The following is a 9855-nucleotide window of genomic DNA, read 5'->3' as shown; positions in this document are numbered from 1 at the left end:
TCTGACTGTAGGAGCTGTGCCAGTGCCCACAGCAGGGCGCCTGAGGCCCTCTCCTCAGCCTGGATCTCCAGCTCCCACTGGCCCTGGGGCTACACAGCCCTTGGCCCCTACCACCCCTGCTGGTGGTCTGCGCTTGTCGAACTGGGTCACAGTTTGTTAGTAGGAACTCTTTTCTACCGGAATATAAATCTGTGTTGGCAACTGTTCACACAAGAGTCCAGCCATGGTTAGCAGGGAAGGGACAGTAGTTGTGGGTGTCTTGAAGACCCACTGTCCCTGAGCCCAGCCTGAGCAAACGTGTCGTCCTCCCTCAGTTGGACAAGACACTCCCACACTTAAATCTTACAAGGGACTTGGCATCCTCCCCGCTCACTGTCATTTCCCACGTACACACCTCTAACAGGCACCTGTTACTCTTGTTACCCCTTTGTTCCAGCCTCAGCGCCTCCACCCTCCCAGCTTCCCCTGCAACGAGGCCCAGAGGCAGACAGCCCGGCCCTGAGGCCAGGCATTTTCCTCTCCAGCCCGGACACCACACAGGAAACCCTGGAAGACCTGAGGATCACTCAACCTGTCCTCTGACTGCTTCTGGGGAGCAGACAGAAGCTCCCTAAAGACAAGGCTGAATTCTAGAAAAATGGCTAATGCTTTAGAAAGCATCAAGTCTCAAAAGCCACTCGTCGTCCCTAGAGGGTTCAGGATACAAATAATGAGGGAAGGCCTCAGGAGGCCCCATGCTCAGTCTGGTCTTGGGAGTAGAGGTGACAGGAGAGGTCCCTGAGGATTAGAGAGCTGAGTGCTCCCTGAAGGAGTCGAAGGTATCCCCCTCAATCAGGAAGCAGGGCGGAAGCATCACCTGTCGATCATAGTGCCTTTGACCTTCACGATCTTTTTTTTCTCTCAGGTTCTCTTTCCTTGAAGCAGCTCACATCCAAGTACAGAGGCAGTGGCCACTAGAGCATTTCTCAATAAAACCCTCTTTATTCATAATTTACCCATAATTCCTCTGAGGTGCTGCTCCTACCCGCCCCCTGCACCTGGGCCCACCCCCACCCTCACTATCCTGCCCTCCCTCCTGGTCTCCCATCTCCCTATGTCAGTAGAACAGCCAGGATCAACCCTGGGCTGTGGAGGATCCCTTGGCTCCTCTGGGGACAGCCAGGTCCCATCTACTCTGGACCCTCTGGGGGGCTGGCACAGTCTCCATACTGGCTGCGCGGCCGCTTCCTCCAACTTTCTGTGACAGAGTCACACTTTCTCTTCTGAGGCTGTGAGGAGTGAACCAGCCCCAGAGCCAAGGCTGGCTTCACGGAGACCCCGAAGTTGGCCCCTGGGAGCGGGGTATCCTCGCTGTGGGCTGGGCCTCCACCCAGAACATGCTTCCTGGACTTGGAGGCTGCAGAGGCAGCTCGGCTGAGGCTTAGTGTTTGAAAGAACTGGCACTGGGCAGCTCCACGGGGCCCCCGACCTCCAGGGCAGGCAAGGCCCGAGGCAGGGACAGGACTCAGGGAGAGCCCACAGGGCAGCAGGTTGTTAGGAGAGCCCAAGAGGAAGGCCAAGCTGGGGAGATCCTCCTCATCCTCACTGGACCAGTCCACTGGCCCGCGAGTTTTCCCAACGAGAGTGGTCCCTCTGGGAATGGAGTCACCCCTGGGTCCCAGTCCAGAGTAAGTGTGCTTGTGACCCTGGGGAGCAGAGGTGGGGCATCGAGCTCGGTGTGGTGGGCAGTCCTCATATCCTGAAGGGACAGCAAAGGCTTTGGGCCTGGATGGGTGGGTGACTGCCTGACCGTGCCTTTTACGGTCTTTGAAGTCAGCCTCTGGTGAGCAGGCTTTGTCATTGATCCCCAGCAGGGGGTCATGGTCATGCATCTGGGCATCTTGTTCAGCTGCAGACTCAGGAGAACTTGGGTCCAATTGGGGTGCCCTGTGACTTTGGGGTGCCTGCACACCTTCCTCCTCCTTCAAGGCCTGGAGTCGCTTCTCTATCAGCTGGGAAGAAGAGGAGACAGTGACCAACTCCGCGCATGCGTGAGACAGGAATAGGAGTGTGGGTAATGGGACAATGGCATTGGGGGGAGGTGGGCAGGGGATGATACCACGACTCAAATCCAAAACACACACGTGCCCCTCCTGCCATTCTTCGCACCATATTCCCAGCTTTCTGTCCTTCCCTCCCCTCTGGGCTCCCACCCTCTCCTTCTATCACCTTCTTCCTGCTCTAGCCCTCTCCTTGTCACCCTGCACTGCACCCACCACAGAGCTGGCCCCTCACATGCCATGCCTACAGCCAGGGTGGGTAGACAGAGTCATGTGGACCCCTGTCTTGGGTTTGCACTGCCCTGGTTTACCAGGGCGCTCTCTCCCATGGCTCACCTGTGGCCCCCCAATCCCTGATCTACCTGGAGTCCCTCCATCCAACTCATTTGAGGCCCTTTCTTCCTTAGGTTCACCTGGCGTCCCCCTCCCATCTTCCTAAGGTCCCTCCATGCCCTAGCTCACCTGGGCAAGACTGAGTGCTTCTTCCTGCTCCAACTCCTCTTCTAGGGCCAAGAGATCCAGCTGTGCTCCTGGGGAATTGAGTTGTGCCAGGAACTGGGGGTGAATGACCGCCTCCACCTGCGACAGAAGGAAGGGCTGTGAGCAGCCTCAGCAGGGAGTCACCTGTGAGTCAGCGGGACTTGGAGGAAAAGTGGAAAAGCAAGGACCCACACCAACCTCTTGCACAGGTGGGTGTTTTATACCAGTGGTCCCCAACCTTTTTTGGGCCACGGACCAGTTTAATGTCAGAAAATATTTTCAAAGACCGGCCTTTAGGGTGGGACGGATAAATGTATCATGTGACCGAGACAAGCAGCAAGAATGAGTCTTAGACAGATGTAACAGAGGGAATCTGGTCATTTTAAAAAAATAAAACATCATTCAGACTTAAATATAAATAAAACGGAAATAATGTAAGTTATTTATTATTTCTCTGTGGACCGGTACCAAATGGCCCTCAGACCGGTACCAGTCCATGGCCCGGGGATTGGGGACCACTGTTTTATACCATCATGGTTGTCAGCTACAAGCGCACACACACACACACACACACACACACACAAACAAGGAACACACATATATACCAACACATAAGGGCACACCCATGTGCATGCAGCACAGACCATTCACTATACTCCTGCACAGCACACACACTCACACCCACACAGGCACCCAGCTCAGGAGCAAAGAATGGAGCTTAATTCCATTGGTTTGGACAGAACCCAAGTCTGGGAGCTCGAGTGCCACCCTCTGGAATCCTGCTGACCGCGGGGCTCTGAGCCAGCCCACCTTGGTGAGGAAGTCTTCCTGGGAACACAGCTTTTCCATGTAGCTCCAGAGACCTGGGTCTGAGTAGGTCCCATCCTCTTCCTGCTGCGACTCCTTTCCGTCCTCGTCCCACTCTCCACCTAGCTCCCCGGGGGCTGAGTGGGCCGGCCCCACCAGCTCGTCCATGATGTCCATATATTCTTTCACGGCCTCAGGGGGGATCTCCGTGGGTGCCTTGGTCTCCCGGGGTTGCTGGTGTCTTTGGGCGGGTTGGGTCCTGGGTACAGCCTTCCTGGGCATGTACGCTGGAGCAGAGAGGGAAGAGGAGGGAATGAGAGAGGTTAACGCTTCTGCCTCCTGAGCATGTGGCAGTGAGGGCAGTGTTTGGGGGGTATTAACGTGGGTGCAGTCAGGTCAGGACCACTGAAGCTGTGTGACCGTGTGAGGGGAGAGGAAAGAGGGGAGCACCCAAGACACTGAGGAAGGACATGCAGAGCCACCGATTCTCCAAGGGGCCCCGTCCAGCCTGCTACTTAGCAGACTTTCTGTGAGGTCTTTGACAGGGAGCTGGGAGAGGGGTTATGAGGGTTGACCAGGTCCAGACCCCATGGTGACAAGGGGCACTGAGGCCCTGCCTCTCATGGCTGTTGCAGCTGAAAGACTAAAGCCCCTTCAAGGAAAAGGACCAATGAGGGGACAGTGGCCTGCTCTAAGCCCCTGCTGCCCTTGGCCACAGGCTCCTGTGGGAGCGTCCTGCCGTACCTGGCTGTGGGCCCACCACTGGGGCTGAGGGCCCCTGAGGATCAGGTCTCGGTGGGGCTGGAGGAGGCGGGTCTTGCGTCCCCTTCGTCCACTGCAACTTCTGAATCTGCATCTCCTCTTCTGCCTCAAACTCCATGAACCTGGGGGTGAGGGAGTCACAGGCTGTGCTGAGGAGGAGGCTTCCCAGAGCCCAGCACAGGCAGCGGTCCATGGAGGGACGAGAGAGCAAGTGCCTTGGCCATCAGGGTCCGGACAGGGGGCCGGCTGGGGGAGCTCATTCCCTGCACAGCCCCGCTGGCTGGAGTCGGACCCCACTGGACTGGGCACATTCACTTCAGCCTGTCCTGAGCCTTCAGGTCCAGCCAAGGATGGGTCAAGATCAGGGGAGGGTGGAGCTCCCGGGGGAGGTAGGACAGAAGAACCCACACTCTGAAGATGAGGGAAAGCTTCTGGTGGGGAGAAGGCCTCTGGGCCTGTGGGGACGTGGTACTGACCAACACCCCTCCTTGCTACATCCTCTCTGATGAGCCCCGCCACAGCTGGACCCTGCCCGGCAGCCAGCCCTCAGTCCACACTGTGGTCAGTGCCCCTCCCCCACCACACACACATTCAGCTCTCAGGCCCAGAAACCTGACTCACTTTTCTGCCATCTCGTAATAGATCATCCGGTCAAAGTTGCTTTTACTCTGCCATTCCTGCATGGCCCGGCCTAGTCCCTCCTTCAACGTCATGGTGGGCTTCCGGCGAGACAGGGACCGGAGCACTGGGCTGTAATACCTCAGGGTCAGTCACGGTCTGCAGCCTGGCCTCCACCCCCTGGCCCCCCATTTCGGTGGAGCACACGTACCCCCTCCCCCCCACAGCATGACTGAGTGCCGCAGGTGAGGGAGGGGCATCTGTGTGTGCAGGACAAGCCTTCCTACCTACTGTAGTCACTCCCTCACCATCACACCAGCCCATGAACCTGGACTTTAGGCTGACCGTCCACTCACACCCTGCAGCTGGGACTCCATCCTCAGACCTTGCTGCCAGCATCCCAGGACACGCCAGCCTGTGCGTCCACCCCACATTCCTCTTCCATGTGCAAAGCCCAGCTGAGCCCCAGTGCCCTGCCCAGTGCACTCACATGAGGAAGCAGGACAGAGCCTCTGCATCAGGACTCTGGGGAAGGTGCCTCCGGGCCAGGGCCTTGAAGCTCTGCCAACGTCGGAAGTTTTTGTATACACTATTGTCGTTACCGGAGTCATCCACTGTGGCCTCGGCCAGGGAGATGGCCAGGCCACCCTCCCTGGAAGCCCCATGTGGCCGTGGCCCAGTGTTCACCAGGGAGGTGGTGGGGGCCAGCTGGGCGGCTGGTGGTGGAGCTTGAGGAGGAAGGCCAGGACACAAGCTGCCCTTGCCGGCTGGGGTAGCCCCAAACGCTGAGGTGGGCATAATCGTCTCCACTGCAGAAGCTTCCAAAAAGAGGGGTGCAGGACATGCAGCACCCCCACTGAGGATCCCTGGGGCACTCCAGTTGAGGGGGTCCTGAGTCAGGACAAAGGCCTGAAACTGAGGAAGCTGTGGTCGTGCATTTTCTGACCCGACCTGGAGAACGATGTTGCAAGCCCCAGTCCCAATGGGGCCATGACCAGCATCTCCTGACACCAGGGAAGTCCCAGGCAAAGCCGACAGCACCAGGGGGCCACCAGGAGAAAATGATGGGATCATGAGGGGTGGCAAGTGCTGTTCCCGAGGTGGCTGGTGTGCAGGACCACTAATCTGCAGGGGAAACGGCAGTGCCACGAAAGAGGTCATAGAGGCACCGGGGTTCCTGGTCACATTCGCTCCCAGCACTGCAGATGCTGTTGAGATAAAGGAAAGTGGGGAATGGACTAGGAGAATCTGCAAACAGGACTGAGGTGCTCTGGGTCCCCTGTAGCCACTGGGGAATCAGTGGTGAGTCTCAACAGGTCAGGGCCATTTGGATGGGGACACTGTGGAGTTCACAAATATTCTCAAGTCACTGTCACACTCTTGACCTCCGGTTGTGAATCAGTCCCCTGGAGAGCTTGCTGCTCCTTCACTAAGGCTCCCTGACCGCTGTCTGTCAGGAATAAGCAGCCCAGCCAGTGCTGACTCTGAGAGCCTCCCGGAAGGTTCCCTGGCACCCGACCCTGCCAGCCTCAGAGGCTGTCACCCACGACATGGCTCTGTGGGAAACCACCCCAGGCAGACACACTAGAGTTCACGACCTTCCCCAAGGAAAGTTCTAGGCACCCCAAGGGCCTTTGTGAACAGTGTCTGAAATGGTAAGGCCCCTTCTCCTTCTCATTCTTCCTTTTGTGTTGTGGTCTCGCACAAGAACAAAAAAGCACTGGAGTGTATCTCTCCACTAGAAGGCACCAGAATCCCAATACAGCCCCTCACACACCATCCAGCATGCACATGCATGTCCGAACCAACAACAGCAAACACTTAACACGGGCCAGGTTCTGCAACTCAGGCCCAGCACTCAGACTAATGGCCACCTCGGGGGTTCTGTTCCCAGGAAAGGGGTCTGTAAGTCGGCGTTGTTTTCCTTAGATTCTGTCATTTCACAGCCAGCATGGCAGCAGGGAATTAGAAAGGGGCTGGCGAATGGGGAGCAGCGGGGCTATCAGAGGAGTTTTCCAGAAAGTTCCATAGCTACTGTCGTGTTAGATTGGTTGTGGGACTGCAGATTCTCGTAGTCTGTTCCCACCCACCTCCCAGCAATGGAAAGTGAAGGCACAGTAAGAACCAGGTGCGAACCCGGTGTCAGTGGGACGAAGGTGTCTGGAATACACCCCTGCTCAGAGGGCTCATGCAGACCCTAGTTCAGGAGACCAGCAACACACCACGTGCCCTAATCACTCAGGACAGGTGTCCTTGGGCGTGTGCTAATGAGACAGAAGATCATCTCCCTGCTCCTGTGCCGCTCCCCTGGCCCCCTTTGAAGAGGAATCCTCCTTCACAGCGTTTTAAGGGAAAACCAGCCCTGCTGCACATGTGTTCTGCCTGTGAAGCAGTGACAGAGGATATGGCAAACCCTTCATCTCAAGGGTGAGAGGCAGGGCAGAGGGGACACCCTGAGATACAGGACGAGAGGAAGTAGGTCAGAGAACTGAGTTGCCAGAGGGGAACAATTCAGGACAAGTCAGGGAATCAGCAGAGCCCTGTGCTGGTGGAAGTTACCTGGCTGCCCTGCCCTGTCCAAGACCAGCAGCTCCCTGGACCCAGAGGAGTGAGCTCTGGGCTGGGAGCAGTGGAGAAGCTCTGGCGGCAGCAGCTGGAGTCTGTCCAATCTCCCCTCAGGGAGGACATTTCATTGTAGCCTTGGCCACAGACAGCCCCCTAGACAACTTTCTGGCCAAGACCACCCCTCCTCACTGCCTCCATTAGCTCTAGCGTACTCAGTTCAGATCCCACAGGAGGATATTGTGGGCAGCTGCAGGTGCCTGAAGAGCAGGACACAGCACTAGGCTCTCCCGAGACCCTTCCTGTGCTACCACGTGACATAACCCTCTACTCCCAACACACATATGTCCACGTGGCTAGTCTCCCCTCTAGAAAGAACCACGTATCTGCTGACATTCTCTCTCCATCCCCAGGCATTTCCCGAGTCATCCTGATCTTCCTCTTAGGAGCCCTTCTGTTCAGTGTGGTCACAGGTATCCATTGCCTCCCAGCCTTCCTGGGTGACAGGTCCTTGGAGATCCAGTCCTCTCCTTCCTCTACTTCAGTCCTAACTGTTTCTCCAGTGGAAGTGCCACATATTAACCCCAGGTTTGAGGGACAGCTCAGTCTTTAAACACACCCCACTCCCAGCTATGGGCTTACCTCCTTCTAAAGCCATCCTGCAGGCTCAGGCACTGACCACAGCTGCCTAGTAGCCTCCACAATGAGAAAATTCAGGTCCAGAACCTAAGGAGTGACCTGCTCCAACAGATGCTCAGCATCCAGTGAGAAGGGAAGAGTTTGAATTTAAACAGCGGAATGTAGGAATCTGGACATTCTGCAGTGGGGGAGGGGCAGAGGGTGGGTGGGGTGGTGACATCACATGGAGGGCTCTGGCAGGTAGGCAAGAACCAGTAGTTCCTTTCAAGTATTAAGTGGCAGCATGATTGGTGTGTGCCTCTTTAGTCAATTTATGCATTGGTTTTCTGGATTCACAGCTCAAACGCTTTACTTGATGTTCCCTTTATTTCAGTTCTTGATACATCAACCTATGTTTGGGTCCCTCAGCCAGCTTCCTATTGGGCTCTTGGCTTGTACTTCAACACGGGCTACACTTTCTGAACAAAATTCAGAACATACAGCCTGAAAAATAATGGGTGCTTACAGCCACACGGAGCCCAGTGTTTGAAATTGGGACTGACTCAGCAGATCCAGCATGTTTGTTGCTGAGTGCACACCACTCCTTAGCAAACAGTCCTGTGGCCCCAGGTGCTGTCCAGTGCTGGAGGCTGTGCCATCCACAGCCGGCCCAGCCTTTCGGATGATCCCTTTTGCTCCAGTCCATCAGGGGCGGGCCTTGCAGTCCGCACGGCCAAGACCAGAAATCACTACCTTTTGTTTTTCAGAGTATTATGTTCAATGTTTAATTTTTTACCTTTTGAGTGATGTTACTATTTTAAACATGTAATGGCTTTGCATCGTTACAGTCTAATGGTGCAAAATGGAAAATGCAGTGACAAGTCTTTCTCCTGCTTTCTTCCTCTCTTGCAAATGACCAGAAAGAGGATTTGATGACTCCAGTTCCTTTGGAAAGTATGCCAAACTCAAGTAAGTTAGTAAGTCAACGCTGCTACTGTATATGTGCTTTATTGCCAGCTGAATTCTACAATACAATATAAAAAAGGGATGGAGAAGAGAGTGAAATTGTTCCCACAATACCTGGTATGTCAACAGACATGGGCCCAGACAGTCAAGTTTTGATCAGTGTTACAACAACCTTGCAATGGAAACATCTGTGAAACCACATTTGTTGAAAAACCTCCACGTACTAAATAAATATACTGAGAAAACTATTTTGGGACAACAAGTGCATTTGGGAATACTCTAGAAATATAGTCAGCAGAAAGTGTCTTTTAGATAAAGTGTTTCCCAGGTCTAAAATTCTTTGCCAGAACTGTTCAACGGACACCCGGATTTGTTAAGAGAAACCAGGGAAATGCATCCAAAGGGCATAAGGAACCTGCCCCAATTTGAGGACACGTGCTAGGTCAACCTCCCCAAACTCTTGCACTAGGGAGGTATCTAAGTGTGCGGATTGCACATATGCAAGTTCTCATGTCACGGGGCGCTGGTCTGAAGGAGGGACGAAGGCTGGTGGTGGTGGTTCCTGAGGAAGAAGATGCCGGCAGGTTCACAGGGACCGCACCCTTCACCTCCTCCCTAAGCTGCAGGGACAGCCTGGCGAAGCCGGTACCTCGCACGAGGACGCACGCGCGCCCCCTGGGGGTGGGGCTCTGCCCTGCAGCGACTCCCAGGGTCCGTTGAGGTCTGTTGGCTCTGGCAGCACGCATGCGCTGTTGGGGAGCAGGGTGTCCACCTGGCGTCCTGGCTGGCACGGCCTGGCATGGCCGCCTCCGGAGTAAACCCGGAGGTGAAGAAGGCGCTCGGACTCCTCACCCCTCAGGCGGCCCCGCCCTTCTTCTTCTTGTATTTTTTTTTTTAAGATTTCATTTATTGATTTTAGAAAGAGAGAGAGAAGGAGCGGGAGCATCGCTCATAGTAGTTTCTTCTCCTCGTGCCCTGACCCGCAAGTCCTGTTCGGAACCCA

At 55.4% G+C, this 9855-nt stretch overlaps 1 protein-coding gene across 1 annotated transcript; it reads right to left on the bottom strand.

The window, feature by feature from the left end:
- Positions 1 to 1169: 1169 nt before the first annotated feature.
- Positions 1170 to 7926, bottom strand: LOC136322287 (NUT family member 2G-like). Its single transcript, XM_066254377.1, has 7 exons — positions 7911 to 7926; positions 5197 to 5914; positions 4710 to 4838; positions 4071 to 4210; positions 3330 to 3613; positions 2502 to 2618; positions 1170 to 1991 (listed from the first exon to the last, which is right to left on the bottom strand). Exons 1-7 carry the CDS (start codon positions 7924 to 7926, stop codon positions 1170 to 1172), a joined length of 2226 nt encoding a protein of 741 aa, XP_066110474.1.
- Between the last annotated feature and the right edge of the window lie 1929 nt (positions 7927 to 9855).

Source organism: Saccopteryx bilineata, chromosome 2, assembly GCF_036850765.1.
Source record: "Saccopteryx bilineata isolate mSacBil1 chromosome 2, mSacBil1_pri_phased_curated, whole genome shotgun sequence".
Lineage (NCBI taxonomy): Eukaryota > Metazoa > Chordata > Mammalia > Chiroptera > Emballonuridae > Saccopteryx > Saccopteryx bilineata.
Note: the sequence above shows the minus strand (reverse complement) of the source record. Positions and strands in the feature narration are given on the sequence as shown.

Coding starts and splice junctions, on each gene's coding strand:
- LOC136322287 (XM_066254377.1), bottom strand. Junction 4,839..5,196: donor GCTCTGTCCTGCTTCCTCAT/GTGAGTGCACTG, acceptor GAGGTATTACAG/CCCAGTGCTCCGGTCCCTGT. Junction 3,614..4,070: donor AGTGGTGGGCCCACAGCCAG/GTACGGCAGGAC, acceptor TCTCTGCTCCAG/CGTACATGCCCAGGAAGGCT.